General features: G+C 30.5%; 1 protein-coding gene across 11 annotated transcripts in view; it reads right to left on the minus strand.

The window, feature by feature from the left end:
• The window catches only part of hlk (hulk), a 64,487-nt gene that overhangs the window by 24,254 nt on the left and 22,074 nt on the right, over positions 1-18,159 (minus strand). For 8 of the 11 annotated variants that reach the window (XM_065510734.1, XM_065510733.1, XM_065510735.1 and 5 more), the window contains 10 exons: positions 6,366-6,548; positions 6,058-6,201; positions 5,848-5,981; positions 5,582-5,762; positions 5,202-5,516; positions 4,398-4,712; positions 3,678-4,322; positions 3,436-3,618; positions 3,224-3,361; positions 2,978-3,160 (listed from right to left, as the gene is read on the minus strand). In XM_065510734.1, the coding sequence (XP_065366806.1) occupies positions 2,978-3,160; positions 3,224-3,361; positions 3,436-3,618; positions 3,678-4,322; positions 4,398-4,712; positions 5,202-5,516; positions 5,582-5,762; positions 5,848-5,981; positions 6,058-6,201; positions 6,366-6,548 (2,421 nt within the window). Of the gene's footprint in view, positions 1-2,849; positions 2,901-2,977; positions 3,161-3,223; positions 3,362-3,435; positions 3,619-3,677; positions 4,323-4,397; positions 4,713-5,201; positions 5,517-5,581; positions 5,763-5,847; positions 5,982-6,057; positions 6,202-6,365; positions 6,549-18,159 lie in introns of all 11 variants that reach the window. The other 3 variants (XM_065510740.1, XM_065510741.1, XM_065510743.1) reach the window with 2 other exon arrangements.

Raw genomic sequence — 18,159 nt, forward strand, 5'->3', positions numbered from 1 at the left:
AGATAATTTTATGTATAACTATTTTTCTATAGAAAACTTTGATTATAACAATTTTTTCTAAAGAAAGCTTTGCGTATAAAAGTCTATTCTAAAGAAAACTTTGCGTATAACAGTTTTTGCTGTAGAGAATTTAGTGTATAACAGTTTTTCTATAGAAAACTTTGATTATAACAGTTTTTTTCTAAAGAAAACTTTGTGTATAACAGTTTTTTTTATAAAAATTTAGTGTATAACTGCTTTTTTCATAGAAAATTTTGTGTATAACTGTTTTTGCTATAGAAAATTTAATGTATAACAGTTTTTCTATAGAAAACTTTGATTATAACCGTTTTTTTCTAAAGAAAACTTTTTTTATATAAAAATTTTGTGTATAACTGCTTTCTACATAGAAAATTTTGTGTATAACAGTTTGTTTCTATTGACAATTTTGTATATAACAGTATTTGCTATAGAAAATTTAGTGTAGAACAGTTTTTGCGATAGAAAATTTAGTGTATAACAGTTTATCAACGGAAAACTTTGATTATAACAGTTTTTTCTGAAGAAAACTTTGTGTACAACAGTTTTTTCTATAAAAATGTTGTGTATAACAGTTTGTTTCTATAGATACATTTTGTGTATAACACTTTTTGCTATAGGAAATATAGTGTATAACAGTTTTTCTATAGAAAACTTTGATTATAACAGTTTTTTCTACAGAAAACTTTGATTATAACAGTTTTTCTACAGAAAACATTGTGTATAACAGTCTATTCTAAAGAAAATGTTGTGTATAATAGTTTGTTTCTATAGATTATTTTTGTGTATAACAGTTTTGGCTAAAATATGTTGTGTATAATAGTTTTTTCTACAGTATATCTCTAGTATAACAGATTTTCTGTACAAAATTCAATTTTAAAAATTGTGTATGACAGTTTTTTGCCGTGTTACTGTCGCAAATGTTCTTAATAAAATGATCAATTCAGTTTTTAATTAAATAATATCATAGCATAGAGATATAGAGCGGAAACTCTTTTATCAAAGACCTAACTCAGTTCTCAGAAACCTAAGTGGTGAGAATGTATTAGTAGAAAGAACTATGTGAAAACAAAAACAACACTCGTATGTGTGATTATTTTGAGTATTTTTTTTGTTTGAGTTTTTTTCTAGTTTCCGCTCTATGTTTCTCTATGTATCATAGGATCTACAGAATTGAAAATTAAAAAAATTTTGAGATCAATTTCTTGGTTCATATAAGGTCCCTAAAATGTATCGCTTCCATAAATCTCAGCCTTTATGGTAACAAAGGAAATGTTGTGAAACACTAACATGGACCGCTGAAGACAACAATGATGTATTCGTGATCGCTAATCAAATCATATGTGACCTTCTCAATAACGGCAGTTTTCTTTTCCAAGATCAACCATTCCAAACCCTCATTCATGAGATTGCCTTCGTACAATGCGGGGATCTTATTCTCGAAATAGATCAATGTGCGCAAGTAATCCAAGACATATTCTATAGTATATGAGATTGACTGCAAATTTCGATGCGTAGGACTGACTATTTTAGAATTGAAGATGGTTTATATCTCCTTGACTACTTCAGCTTTATTTTGTACATAAAAGACGTATCATTAACCAGCATCAATGAATTTTTTAATGGGGAATGCTATGAATTCTCATTCTCATTCAAAAGATCGCTATTGTACATGGCAGGGATCTTGTTATCGTTTAAGCCTGGTAATCTTTAATCTCAGATTCCTTTCTGACAACCCTTTATAATTTTATATTCAATATGTGTAACTCAAATATTACTATGGGTATTTCTAAACTTTGACACCAAACGAATCACAATTATAACTTAATAGTCCCATGATATTCTAATGACAATTTACCAAATAAAAAAGTAATGTGGATCAGCGTAAAGTTGGTTGCAAATATAACAAGATTTACTTAATTAAAAACTAGAACTGTCTTCCTGATTTACTTTGATTTCTGTTTTTAATTGTAAGCTAAAAACACTGTGCTCAAATATGTGGACTTTTCAGGTTTCCATAGGTGGGTGTGTGCTAGGAAAAGCTATAACTTTCTAAAATATCAAATAATGAAACTAGATAAGAGTTAAAAGTAATAATATATTTATAAAAAAATCATGTATACCTAAAAGATACGTTTAATAAGTATGAAGTTTGTTTAGAGTAAAAATTTCCAAATAAATTGAGTTTCAGTCTTTTTGTTTTTGAGAAAGAAGTTAATAACAATAATAATAAGAAGAAATGCAGAAGATTTGCAGAGCGTTCGTTTTAAAAGTAGAATTTAACGTGGTAATAAAGTCTCTCGTTGTAAAATGCTATAAAAATTAGAGCCAAGAAATCAATGCCATTATTTTTGGTAGACAATGATTTAAAATTTTTAAAGCTCCAAATATTAACTTTTTCATAATCTCAACTGTAATTACAAAAAATATTTTATTTAAAATTACTCCAATTTATATGGGAGGGGAAAGGACGAGGAGTTGTAATAGTAGACATAAACTATAAAACAATATGCCAGGGAATGTTTAATTAGACCTTTGAAATAATTTAATCACTTTTGGGACAAAGACATCAAAAATAAAAGCACACCATGTTTTCAAAGAAATAAGTCTGGGCAGCAAAATAAATTCCCTTAAGGAATTAACATTTTGTGTGCTGTAGACATCCTTAAAGACATGGTGTGATTGCTGATGCTGCTAGAACAGGTTGTTAAAGAATTAAAAGTTCACATATATATAGTTGTTTGTGGGTTAAATTGGTTAATGGTAAATTTTTTGTTTTTCTTTTTTGGTTAACAAGGTGTAAAATTGAGTTTTTTTTAAAAAAAGCTTACTCTTTTGATTGATCAACCACTGCAGTACACGATTTTCATTTCTGAGATTACCTGTAATTATACACAAGAGAATAGGATTTCCATTAGATTTTGAAGTTTGTTGAAAATAAATTTAATGCTGTACTCACCGTCATACATGATGGGAACGCCTGTCTCGTAGTATACCAAGGCGGGGAAGGCGAAAATGCCAATTTCATGGGCCAACTTAACATCATTCGATTTGACAAATTGTATGCCATGCTTATCGGTGTCATCATCGATATTTTCCAATTCTTCCAAAATACCAGCACAAGACACACATTTGTCATCATCTGAAATGATAAGCAGTAGCTTTAGTACCCATTACTGTTTTTAGTCATAAGTGTTAAACTTACAGAAGAATACAGCCAAATGTTCGACATCATTGATAAGAACTTGCAAAGTTTTGCGATCTACAGATTCAATAACATCAGCAGTGGATTCGTACAATTCAATTACCCATTCCAAGATTTCTTCTTCCTTCATTAGATCGCCTAAAACCAAAACAAGATAATATTTCAAAATGAATTTAGTTAACTCTCAGTTTTCTGAAACATTTTCCTCTTACCAGTGTAAATAGTTCTGAATTTGTTTCTGTAGAAAGCCAATGCTGGCAAACCGGGCAAATCGTATTCCTTTTCGACATCATCGTCTGAGGTCTTGACAAAATCAATGTTTTTCTCTTCGCATTCATCATCGATATTTTCCAATTCATTCAAGATCTTCAACGATTTCTTGTCATCTTCATCATCTGAAAATATTACAAGGAAAATGATTTTTCCGTTCTTTAAAAATCCATTTGACACCTACAGAAAAATACTACGACATGTTCATTTTCAGCCAAAATCTTGTCCAACATCTTAACATTGACATCCTCAATTTTGCCGGGAATTTCTAGAGTTTCCTCATCGGTAATCCAAGAGAGAACTTCATCTTCGTCTTCCAAATCACCGGTGAAATGCAAAGGATCGCGATTTCTGAAGAACACTATTTGGGGATACGACTTAATGTTGAGTTTCTTGGCAATGCCGGTGTCTTCAGTTGTGACAAAAATAATGCCAGTCTCATCCAATTCATCGTCGATGGTCTCCAAAGCATTCAAAGTCTTGTCGCACTTCTCGCCTGGTTCACAGGGACCGCTGAAGAACACAACAACGTATTCGTGATCGTTAACCAAATTGGTTAGGATTTCATCGGTAACCTCCTCAATGGTGGCGGTTTTCTTTTGCAAGATCAACCACTCCAAAACCTCATCCTCATTCATGAGGTCGCCTTCGTACAAAGCGGGGATCTTATTTTCGAAATAGATCAAAGCGGGCAAATGATCCAAGCCATATTCCTTAGCTTCGGCAGCGTTATCAATGCGTACAATGACAATACCTTCCTTTTCCAATTCGTCGTCGATATTTTCCAATTCATTCAAGATGCGAATGTCTTGTTTATCATCCTTGTCATCTAAATGAGAGAGAGTGAGATAAACAGGAATTTATTGAAAATTCCTTGCCATCGAATTTTTAAGAGAAAACTTACAGAATATAACAGCCAAATGTTCGGTGTTTTCAACCAATTTATCCTTCATTTCGTCGGTAACTTCAGGAATTTCCGAGTAACGTTTTTGATGAACCAACCAGCCCAACAATTCGTCTTCTTTCATCAGATCACCCTCGTAGACATGGGGAATGCCACGTTCGAATAAAACAATTGAGGGTATTTCATCAATACCCCACTCCTTGGCCTCATTGTCGTCATCGATTTTAACAAAAGCAATATCGTTTTGATCACATTCATCATCAATGTTCTCCAATTCAGCCAAAACTTTTTGCGATTTCTTTTGATCCTTGTCGTCTGTGGAATGATGATTGCAAGAGATTATTATTTATAATTTGATTTGGATTCTATACAATTTAAAAGTTGCCTAAAACCCTATCCTAATCTTTAATTATCGCTATCTTCCTTTTCGTTAGGAAAAAAATTAAATCAAATAGTTTTAAACGATTCAAATATCATCCCAGCCTCTCTGAAATAGTCATTAGTTTTTGTTTAATTTGGACAACATCTTACAACATTAATGATTAAATAGTAAATTTAGATAGAATTAGAGTTTTTGTTTGAAGTAGATATAAGCATTAGCAAGCGGCGCCCTAAACATCCTCACAACTATATATTTGTAGCAACACGAACAACATCGAAACGTTTGCACTCTAAACACTTGGAGTGCCAGTGTTCTCGAAATATTTAAACTCGAATACCTTAAATAGTTTCAAAAAAAATAGTTTCCCCGCTTGGATGCCAGGCTGTACGGAAAGCAGTCGCATTTTATTTTCATTAACTTACAAAAGAGCACAGCAACGTGGGCCATTTTTTCAATGATCAAATCTAACATTTCATCGGTGATGTCTTCGATTTGATCGGAGCTGGTTTGTTCTTCTAGCCATTTCAAAAGTTTCTGTTCATCCTCTAGGTTGCCTTCGTAAATGGTTGGAATGCCTTTTTCAAAGTATATGAGTTTAGGAACTTTATTGATGCCATATTCTAAGGCCTCCTCGGGATTGTCGATTTTAACGAATGTAATGCCCAATTGATCGCACTCATCGTCAATGTTTTCCAATTCCTCCAAAACCTTTTCGGATTTCTCATCATTGTTGTCATCTACATACATATACAAATATTAAACTTGAGTTCTGACGCTTAGTTCAAGAAAGGTTGATAATTACAGAATAGTACGGCCAGAACACGACCCTCTTTAACCATTTTATCGAGCATTTCATCGGTGACATCTTCGATTTCGTCATGTTCCAACTGGGAGACCAGCCAATGCAATATCTGTTCCTCATCCATGAGATCGCCATCATAAATGTTGGGGATCTCTTTTTCGAAATAAACTATAGCCGGAATCTGCATTAAATGGTTTCAGATTAGTAACATTGGATATGGTTAATGCTACTGCAGGCAGCATTTAAGCATTTAAGCTAAGACGTACCGAATCGATTCCGAACTCTTCTGCGGTCCTGGCATCATCAATCTTAACGAATTGTATGCCATGTTTATCGCAGTCGTCATCAATTTGTTCTAGCTCTTCCAACACGGTCATAGAATCATCATTTCCATGATCATCTAGACAGAAAAAGTGAACAGCACAACAATTAATGGGAACAAAACATTTTCCAAGTCTCAACTAAATTTCACATACAAAACAAAACTACCAAATTGTCGATGTTGCTGATAAGGGTGGCCAATGTTTTTGGTGTAACATCCTCGATGACATCGTCTTCATCTCCGGTCGATTTATTTTGCACCAACCACTCCAATACATCTTCTTCGCGTGATAATTCACCTACATTTTAAAATTGTTTTTTTTTTGTTTTATTTGTTTTAAATTATTTGAAAATTGTGATTTGAGCGTTTGGGTGTTTTTTTTATTGATTTTGTGAGGGTCTTTTGAATGGATATTTGGAGGTATGACGTTATGGAGGAGGGCAGTAAGAATCTTCACATTACCTTCGTATATGATCGGTGTCTGATGTCTATAGTAGACCAAGGCTGGCAAATTGCCCAGATTGTATTCTTCCGCTAAAGCTTCATCATGGATCTTTACGAAACCGATGCCCAATTGATCGGCTTCATCGTCAATATTTTCCAACTCTTGCAATGCCTTGGAACATTTGCGACATTGTGGTTTGTCTGATGATTTTGTGTTTTATTAATTTAGTGTTTTGCGGCGTAGAAGAAAAAATTACATTTTAATAATCATTGTTATCAGCAGTTTTGTAAACAAAACAATTAACAAATAGGATTTTTATTGATTGAATTTTTGTTTTGTTTTGGTTTGGATAAAGCGGGCGTTTATATGTATAAAATCATTATTGGATTTAACATTTTTATTTGAGATTTTGGATTTGTATTCGATAAGTACAAGTTGGACATTTAATATTTATTTACATACATATGGAGAATTTAAATACAAACAAGGGTATAACAAAATTAAGTGCAACATGCAGCATGCGTTTTATTTATATTCAAATATTTACATAACTTTATGAATTTTTTAATCTAAACAATATTTAACTACGATTGACTAAATGTTAAACCGTGAATGTTACAAAGACGGCTGCTTGCAACATTCATCTAGTTTATCTACTTATAAACAATGTTGATATTAACATTGTTTATGATGTTATTAACATTGTTTGTAGGAAGGACAACAAAGATTGCTGCTTGCAACATTTTATCAAGTTATCAACTTTTCTACTTATAAAAAATGTTAATAACATGCTGTTATTAACATTGTTTATAGGAAGGACAATATTAACTTGCTTTAAAAGCTCTAAAGATAATGCTGGAATTTACTAGAAGATGCCGAGGTGTATATAAATAATAACAGCGAGTTGTTGTGAGTCAGTTTATCGCAAACACTGCTTGGCTTAACATCTAACTGTTTTACCAGCATGTTTTTAAAGGGTGTATTAAAATAGAGTGACTGTTTAAATTGTTGTTTTGTAAATTTTAATAAATAAAGTCTCGTTACAATGTTTAAACTACTTGGCGCTTCTATTTTCAATTCGAAATAATCCGGTTTCCAAAATATTGCATTTCAACAATTGGCCTTCACGTTTCAAGGGTTAACATTGTCTTTTTTTCTAAAATGTTCGGAGAACGCAAACTTCAAAGAATTCAAAGAGTGGTCAAAAAATCCGAAGAAACTTGGTCGGTTATAGACATTAAGAGTCCTGTGCGAAAAGGTACCGTTCGTTTTCTTGAAAATTGCTGCTGAAAACGAGAGTGTCGCCGAAAACATCAATTCGGCATAGTTCTCAACAACTTGCACTATGCAGCGAAGTTTGACAAAAGACCTCGACCTTAATGCGTACAAAATTCAGCTTACTCAGGAGCATGCAATTCGTTCAATGGGTAATGGAGCAAAGTGAAGTAAATTTTTGGAAAAAATTCATCTTATCCGATGAAGCGCATTTCCATTTGAATGACTTCGTGAATACACAAAATTGTCGAATTTGGGGCTGAGAAAATCCTCATGCAATCCAACAAATGCACCCACAACGAGCGGATTTTGTTCAACTTGCGTGATTGTGTCTTACTTTTATGAAGACGAGGCTGAAATTTCAGTGACTGTGGACGTCATTCGTTACAGGAACATGATAACGGAGTTCTTGTGGCCTCAACTGGTTGGCATGGATCTGGAAGACATGTGATTTCAGCAAGACGGTGCCACCTGCTACACAGCTCATGCAACAGTCAATTTATTGCAGCAACAAGTTATCTCAAGAAATTCTGATGTCTACTGGCCACGATTTAACGCCGTTAGATTAGTTCTTTGGGGTCTCGGGTTTATTCAATTAAACCAGAAACATTTCCTGAGGTCAAATCTGAGATGCAACGCATCATCGTTGACATACAGCCACATTTCTGTGAAAAAAGTCATGGACAATTTCATGAAAAGAGTAATTGCCTGTCATCAGGGGGCCATTGTCACGTGTGATCCATTTGACGGATATTTTTTTCCATAGTTAAGCGGAAGATGTCTTCTTTACAAGCCAATTAAAAATTGACAACAACCTCAAAAAATACGTGTTTTTATTTTAAAATGAAAAAGTCCATTCTTACTGAGACACTCTTCACATATTTTCTATTCAAGTGGTCTGATATACGTAAATGGTCTGGGGAATTTGTAATAAATTGTTCTAGGCCCTAAACTGGAAACATTTTAACTCTTTCATTACTGTCTCAATGTGTCAACTGTCATTCAAAACTGATGTTGCAAAATTTTTATAACAAAGAAACTTTGTTGTGTTTTAAGTTACAACCTGGTCAATTGTTTTCTCTTACTCAATATCAACAAATCATTTTAACAATTTGATCACATTGTGGTGAATATACAAATGAGAAATATTTAGGAGCAGAGAAATAATTGTCCCAAAAATCATGCTCTCATTTGTAACAGCTGTATGTGTCATGAGAAAAGCTTTTAGCCGAAACTGATACAAAAGAAAATGTAAAGTGTACAAGAAAACACCTGATTTTCAAAACTCACCACTAAGCAGTTTGCCACCACATTTTATGGTAATAAAACTTACAAAATGTGTGTGTTTTTTTTAAAAAAAAAAGAAATATTATTCAACTGTTTGTGTTATTTTTCTGTAGTAAATAATGCAAATTTATTACTGCATTATTATATTATTAAAATTTCAACAATTTAGTACTTTAATACTTTTTTTCTAACTTAGTACTTTGGGTTTGTAATTGAGTGCTCTGACAAGAGGGTTTTGTTGTTGGTTGTGTGGAAATTGTGGGCTGGTGAGCTGATTTTGTGCATTATTTTTCCGTTTATTTGATTGTCTCAGATTCTATCGTTTGTTGATCTCAAGTAGTTTGGCCAAATGCCATTTATAAAATGAATTTGTTGTAGGTATGTTTTGCTTTTTATTTATAATTCTATTTGTTAAAATATGTATGTAATATATTTTTCAATAATACTACATAGAAAAAAAAATTAAAATTAAAATGAAATGAAAATAAAATAGATATATTCTATTCTTAATGCAGTTAAAATTGTTTAAACACAGACACAGTCACTATCTAATAAATTAGTCATTTTATGTTTATTGTCTGCAGCAATAAAATTAATAAAATGCATTAAAATAATCATAATGAAAATATTTTTAATAAAATGTTTAAAACACAAACAGAACTGTTGAAAATCGCTTTTGCAAAAACAAAAAAGTAATATTTTTCACATTAAATTGGGAATGTCGTTGTCGCCGTTGTAAAACTTGTGGGGGATGATTTAGTGCCAGTGACTAAGCCTTGAAGTATGTTTTAATAATTTTAATTTTTCATAAATTTTTTCATAATTTTATTTACTTTATTTTATATGTATGAATTTAGCCTTTTTAATTTTCAAATTCTTTGTTTGTTTTGCTTCATTGAATTTACTTTTTATTTAATTTTTGTTTTTTGCCTAAATGGAGGATACAATCATGTTCGATTTTGGAGGTTTTTCTTGATAATTTTAAAATTTCTTTTTTCATATTATCTTAACCTTGATTTGTTTTGACTTTAACGTAAAAATATCAAATTATTACGTGTTTAGAAATGTTTTTTTTTTTTGTGACGAATTACAATCGTACACATGTTGGTTTGTCTTTAAACGTAAAATTCATTTTCAAAAAATGAGTGTCAATGCCAGCAAAATGAGATTTAAATTGTCAACCCACACATTCTTTTACATATGTACATTCACAGATACAAACAAACAAACACACACACACTTGTTCATTGTATAATTATAAAGCTAGCGACAAAAAATGTGCCTCCAAAATGTAAATGATTAGATTAATTGTGTCTGTGTCCCTCACCTTAAAGGAGGAGGAAGTTTTCTATTTGATTGCTTTGTGTGTCTTTCACCTTTTAGCAAGATATTAATTATGTTTAAAGGTCGTGTATTTTAAGAAATTTTTCAAATAATTTTTCATTTAAATTGTCCGACTTTCATAGAAAAGACAAAATATTAATTGCATAAAATGGGGATTAACTAAATATAAGTTCTTTGGTATCTAAATTTGTATTATTACTAATTGTTGGGATTTATATCAGATCAAAAATATAGTTAATTCAGTTTGAACAGACTCTGTAAAAAATTTTAGAGGTGTAGTTACTCAAGATTCATTAAAATTCATCGAAAAATTTACAAATTTTCCAAAACACTGCAAAATTTGCCATTCGAGGCAAAATAACTTCTCATATTTTCAGGCCAAGAACGAATCAAGTCAATTTCGGATACCCTGTTCCAAAGTGAAGCGTATCCCAGAGCGAGCGTTCTGCATCATCCGAAATAAATAGTATTAGGACGCACAGTGGTTTAGAAACTTTTTTTTGGAAATAATTCGGTATCTTGGGAACTATTGGAGATATTGTTGCGAAATTACAAACTAAAAAAATTTTCATATGGTGATTTTCCACGAATAGAAATATACAATTTGAATTAATGTAAAATTTTAACAATTAAAGGTATCATAACAAAATTTGGAACCAATATAGACTCAAGTGTCCTTAAATCAATGGCATTAGAATTTTTGAAATTTTTTATTTTCAAATACCGAAATTCCTAAAACGGGGAAAATGTGTTCCAAAAACTGAGTTTTTTTTAGAAAAGTGCATACTGTGACGTTATTTACCGTGTGCTAGTAAAAATACTTAGTAGGTATTTAAGAAACATATGGGGTTATACAAATATGGAGCTTTTTCGTGGATCGGTGCTTTGCCATTTTAGAATTTTTTTTTACCGACATTTTTTTTAAAATTGGCCAATTTTGGATAGGACTGGGGGGTTGTATGTCCGCTTAAGTGAGCCAAATTTTTCTTTACACGCTTTTGCATTAAGTTATCTTTCCGGATCATATAAAAATTCTATATAGCCCCAAGAAATTTTTGTTCTATAAAAGATAAAATGTATGGGCTTTTTCGGGAAAAAACCTAAAAAGTTCCAAATTTTAATGCGTATAACTTTTTATAGGGAAGAGATAACTGTTAGCAAGTTTTTTCTATTTTATTTAGAATTTTATCGCCAATATAGCTGATATTTTAAAAATAAATTTCGACCCTTCGCACAGTGTGGTAGATCGCAAATCTAACTGGACAAAATTAATAAATCACGTTGGGTTCACTTCTCACTTATGAATCATATGAAAAATGAGTTCAAATATATAAACGATTGTAAAAAACCAACGTTTTTTTCGCAATGTATTTTGGGAGTTTTTACCCATTCTTCAAAAATTTGCTTTAACTCTACTTGAAAAAAGGAAATATTTTATTTTTTCTTTGTGTAGGTCATACTGGAAAAGTGAAAAAGAATGTATGGCGGTCGCAAAAATGCGCAAGATGTTTTTGATTTACCTTAAAGTGAACACTTGAAAGATTAACCAAAATATAGTTTTACAGCGGAACTATGCGGAATAAACAGCTTTAACTCTACTTGAAAAAAGGAAATATTTTATTTTTTCCAATTTCTGATCCTCTCACAAAAAATTGTTTTTTTTAATAGTTACAATGGAAATAATTAAATGAAAATTGTTGCATATTTCCTTGAAATAGAGCTTAATAATAATATAAAAAAGTTATGACAATAAAATCACCGTAGCCTTATTAATCATAAACCAAAGTCACACAAAAAATACACTTCTCTTTGAAATCTTAATGTACCTGTTGACAACAATTGACTTTAAAGCTTAGTTTTTCCTAATCGGAGCTAAACACCAAAAAAAACAAAACATGAATTACAGTTGCCTATTGTATTGAGAAGCTCATTAAATGATCAGAAGGAATGTTGCCAGACATTTATTTTTTAATTTTGCCCAGCTAGATTTGTGATTTACCACCCTCCATAGCTAAAAAACCATAAAAAAAAGATCGAGCAAAATTAAAAAAGAAATAAATCAATAAACCTGAATATCTCTTCAAATAATAGAGATAACATACACTTGTAAGCGTTTTTGTAGATCTTCTCAAGGACTATTTATATTAAAAATTTCAGCTCATTCGGATCCTAAATGGATTTTTGACGATTTTTTTAAAAAAAAATTTAAACCAGCGAAAAATAGCCTTTTTGAAAGTAACTTTAGACTCAGTCATTATTTTTAAACAATTCTTTTTTTATTTGACACACAAATTTGTTGTTAGTCCAATAAAAGAAAAATTGAGATATACACTGTTATCAAAAAACTGGAGTAGGGTGAGTAAAAATGTTGAAATTTAATTTTCAAATGCGAATATCTCCTAAGCTAGAAGAGATAACTGATAGCTTTTTTGTAGTGCTCGACAAGGAGATTCTATATTTGTATTTTTTTATTTTGGAAATCGGAACACAAACGAAGAAATAGCATCGTTTGGGTAACCGTGGCCAGGACCCTGGTGGGTCCATGAGCATATGCATGTGAAATTTCATTTAAAGCGGACTAGCCGTTTAAAAGTTACAGATTTATTTCCCTCTTATTTTCTATTATTTTTTTTTTTCAAAAATGTAAAATTTGGAATTTCCAACATCTAAACATTATCCGATTTTGCTCAAATTTTCAGCATTTAATTTTTAACTAAAAACTATTGTAGACCTTGGGAGGATCGACAATCGAAAAAGTGAAAAATTATGAAATTTAAATATTTATCTACTTCCTGGAAAACACGTATAACTTCTAAACTACAGCTCAAATTTCTTTGAACTAATCTTTCGAAATATCTTCTTTAGAGGTATGAGTTTTAAATACAGGCGGCGACACAGAGGTCCAAAGTTAGCAAACTCACGTGTGAAAATCATTTCCGACCTTGTAAAGTTGGTAAATATGAACAGATTTTTTAAGATTTTTAAATTTATGAATTTTGCTTTAAGAAAATTCTCATAAATGGCATAAAGAAAGAACACATTTTATCTAAAATTTAGTCAAAATATTTGCCTATAATTTAAGATATGAAAATAATTTGTATTTATGTTGTATACCAATATAACAAGAATTCAAAATAGTTTTCCCTGGGGAAAAAACTGTATGATCACTGTTTTTTTGGCATTAACTGTATACACACTTAATTTCTATTAAATGTTCACACATTACACCCTCATAAAAAACCAAATGTCGGGTTTTAAACAAAAAAAATATTAAAAATACAACAACTTTGGAACTGATTTAAATATTTTGTAATACAGCTTATTTTAAAAAAAATAAGATGGAAGAAAAAAAACACTCAAAAACAAGCAACAAAAAAATAAAATGATGAAAAATATACTTGACCCATATTCATGTTTAAAATAAACATCCTCGAAATGGTTCGAAATACGTTCGGTTTCATATTGTCTACAAGAACAACAACAATAACCAACAATGGCCAACAAAGTCTTTAATCTTTCATCTTTATTCTCCACTGGAAAAACTGTGTGTTTTCACAATGTTGGAAACCTCTTGGGGTCTTTGCTTTACAAAGAAACCATTTTTTTCATACAATTATTTCTTATTGTTTCTACATTTTTTTTTTTTATTTTTTTGTGAAATATTTCAAAATACAAGTATTAAAAAAATCAACAAAAAAATATAATAAAATAATCATTTTAGCCACATCTTTTTTTTATTTATTTATTTATTTATTTCTAGCCTGTATTGGATGTGTGTTGGTGTGTTTGTGTATGTATTTGAGGTAACTGAGTGTTTGTGAGCAATTTCAGAACTGAACAATACTTTTTATCTGGCTGTTGTCTTCAGTATTCACTCACATACAGATACTATTTGTTTAAATATCTGTGGCTGTGTGTGTGTGTGGAAGTGTGTATTTTATTTTTTCTATTTTTAACAACAATTGTAGGTGGCATGAATACTACATTCATATTATTATATACATTTATAATAACAACAACAACAACAGCAATTCTCAACCACAACAACAGCAACATCATTTTCATATATCATTTGTTCAGTAAAAATCCTATGGATGTTTTGGCTTCTTTTTTTCTTTCAATCATTTCAAAAACATTTATTTATATTTTTTTCTATTTCTCTTAATTTGTATTTATTTATTTATTTCTTTTAGTTAGATTTAGTTTGAGCTGTTTTTATTTTTTTGGTTTATAGACAAGCTGTTTTTATTACAAAATCCTAAAAAAAATAACAAAATTTATTGATTTTCAATGGATTTGTAAAAATAATTGAATTGAAAGGCCATAACAAAAGTCAAATGATACACCGATCAAAGTGGCAGACAGACGTTGAATAATTTTTATTACCCCCGTGAACAAGATTGAAGGAAATTTCGAAAGTGTTTTTAATAAATGTTTAATGTAGCAAATGTTAAATGATTATGAGGAAATATATTAAATATTCAATAGTAACAAAATTTAGATTATACCAGGTCTGCTTTTAAATTATCCGATATATCAAAGACACTGTTCTAAAGAAAAGTGTCTTTGAAAGACACTGTTCTAAAGAAAAGTGTCTTTGAAAGACACTGTTCTAAAGAAAAGTGTCTTTGAAAGACACTGTTCTAAAGAAAAGTGTCTTTGAAAGACACTGTTCTAAAGAAAAGTGTCTTTGAAAGACACTGTTCTAAAGAAAAGTGTCTTTGAAAGACACTGTTCTAAAGAAAAGTGTCTTTGAAAGACACTGTTCTAAAGAAAAGTGTCTTTGAAAGACACTGTTCTAAAGAAAAGTGTCTTTGAAAGACACTGTTCTAAAGAAAAGTGTCTTTGAAAGACACTGTTCTAAAGAAAAGTGTCTTTGAAAGACACTGTTCTAAAGAAAAGTGCCTTTGAATGACACTGTTCTAAAGAAAAGTGCCTTTGAATGACACTGTTCTAAAGAAAAGTGTCTTTGAAAGACACTGTTCTAAAGAAAAGTGTCTTTGAAAGACACTGTTCTAAAGAAAAGTGTCTTTGAAAGACACTGTTCTAAAGAAAAGTGCCTTTGAAAGACACTGTTCTAAAGAAAGGTGTCTTTGAAAGACACTGTTCTAAAGAAAGGTGTCTTTGAAAGACACTGTTCTAAAGAAAGGTGTCTTTGAAAGACACTGTTCTAAAGAAAGGTGTCTTTGAAAGACACTGTTCTAAAGAAAGGTGTCTTTGAAAGACACTGTTCTAAAGAAAAATGTCTTGCAAAGACACTGTTTAAAAGAAAAGTCTCATTCAAAGAGAGTGTTCTAAAGAAAAGTGCCTGGCAGAACAGTGTTTAAGAAACAGTGTTTCTTAAACTAAATTAAAAAATTATTAAGAAAAATGTCTCGGAAAAATGTATTTGTTAACAATAGAATGATGTGTTCGCAGATTCGTTTAACTAGACTCAATTTATGTTGTTGCTATTGCTCGTGTCATGATGCCATTATGGGGGCGCCAGATTTATATCTGTTACCGAAAAACGACAAAAATCAAACATCTGTGACATATTTACACATTTACATTTGTAGTTGCATTCAATTATTTATTTATTTATTTATTTTACTTAGTACAAAACTAATGAACTTTCTTTAATATTTTTTGCATTTGGTTTTTCATCAGAGATTTTGTTTTGTTGCTTTCGAAATGTAACAAATGTATGTCTTCATTTTCTAATTTTAATTTGAAAACTAAACAATTTGTTAATACATACCTACTACATTTATTTAGTTTTTATGTGTTTAAAATTATTGTAAAGAAAGAAATAAAATAAATTTTGAAATGAAAATTGTTGTTTTGCAAATATTGACGCACCGGCTGCAAAAACACAAGAATCGCTACTTTTAAATTTGCTGTTGTTCTACTACTACACAGGGACAAAAATTGGATATTTATGAATGTCCATTAAAATGAACAAACAAACCACAAAAGAAAATGCCAGCCAGTGAGCGAACGAACAAATGAAAAATTAAAATAAAAAAATAAATGTATCTACAACATATTCGTTTATGTATGTAGCTGGCAGAGCTGTAAATGAATCACTCATTTTTGAATTAATTCGCGAATCATTCACACAAAAAAATGAATTGAATGAAATTTGAGTCAATTCAAATGAATTTGGTAAAAATGAATTGCAATTCGTTTCTAATTCAAATGAATTGAATTGATTTTGAATTAATTCAAATGAATTTGGTAAAAATGAATTGCAATTCGTTTCCAATTCAAATGAATTGAATTGATGTTGAATTAATTCAATTCATTTACAATTCATTTGAATTGAATTGATTTTGAATTAATTCAAATGAATTAGAAAAAAATTAGCAATTCATTTCCAACTCCGACGCGAAATTCGCAGCATATTTAGCAGATTGTTCAAAGTCATCAAGTATGCAGTAATTAATCGACGGTTAAAAAGTCTTTCTTTAAATATAATGCGCCGTTACCATCGTCAGCTGACGTTGAAAGATTATTTTCGTACGCCTCTATTCTAAACATCCCTAAACGTGGATCACTTTCAGATGATAATTTTGAAAAGCTATTATTGTTTAAGGTGAATGGTGCATTCTAATTAAATCTAATTAGCCTTATTTATGAAACTCAATTGTGTTTTGAACTACATACATTGTTATTTTTCCTGATTTTTGATTATTTTTGGAAGATAGTTTTATTTTTTTGAAATAAATATAATATAAATATTAGCAAAAAGTTTGTCGTTGGGTGGTCGTGGGTTACAAAATTTCAAAAATTATTAATTGCTTCTTGAATATTAAATATGTTTTGTCGTTCAGCGTATTTCAAAATAAAAATCAGTTCTTCTTGAAGAAATAAACCCCAAACACCATGTTTTCATTGATCATGCGCGTATACAGGACAAGGCTTTTCAATTTTTTTACTGGATATTTTCATTTTGGTAGGAGAAATCTTTCATTCCCCCTAGAGATCTGCTCTTGAATTTTATTGATTGCAATACATTTTCGAGTCATTCATTTGAATTGCTAATTCTTTTTTCTAATTCATTTGAATTAATTCAAAATCAATTCAATTCAAATGAATTGTAAATGAATTGCAACTCATTTTTACAAATTCATTTGAATTAGAAATGAATTGAAATTCATTTCTGCCTAATTCGTTTGAATTGATTCAAATTTCATTCAATTCATTTTTTCAATTCAATGAATTAATTCAAAATTTAGCTAATTCATAATGAATTAAAATCAAAAAAGAATGATTCATTTACAGCTCTGGTAGCTGGTTATAGGAGAGCAAAAAAAAAATGTTTAAATGAACCACCAGCCAGTGGATGAGTGAGTGAGTGAGTTTATTCTAACTAAAATCTAAAATCTGGCTAAGAGCCCAGTCTATATTTTGTTGTTATTTCCTTTCAATAACTTGTTGTTGTTGTTATTGTTGTTGTCATTCAAATATTAGGCGAGTGTCGTCTAAAGATTAAATATACTTATATACATATGTAGATATGTAAGTAAATATGTATGTATATTTGTATGTTTATGCAGCATATTTGTACTAAAGTAAATATCTGTATGTATGAATGTTTGTGTAAATTTCCCATGGACTACTGCGTGTAACCGACATGAATAATAAAATAATAAAAAGAAAATCCGAAAATAAAGATTGGCATGTTGTTTCATTTTGATTTTAATGGTTCGTCCGTCCGTTAGCCTGTCCGTCTATCGTCTACTCGCAGTACTAACAACAAATAGTTGAACAGTAATAAGCCACGTTATTAGCACCCCAAAATCTATGTATACGTTGACTCTGTGACTCTGGTAAATAATGAATTTAAAAGAATTTCTATGACGTCCAAGTTTTATCAATTTAATGTTTTCAATTCATTTTAGTTTGGAAATTTCAAAATAT

Source organism: Calliphora vicina, chromosome 5 (genome assembly GCF_958450345.1).
Source record: "Calliphora vicina chromosome 5, idCalVici1.1, whole genome shotgun sequence".
Classification (NCBI taxonomy): domain Eukaryota; kingdom Metazoa; phylum Arthropoda; class Insecta; order Diptera; family Calliphoridae; genus Calliphora; species Calliphora vicina.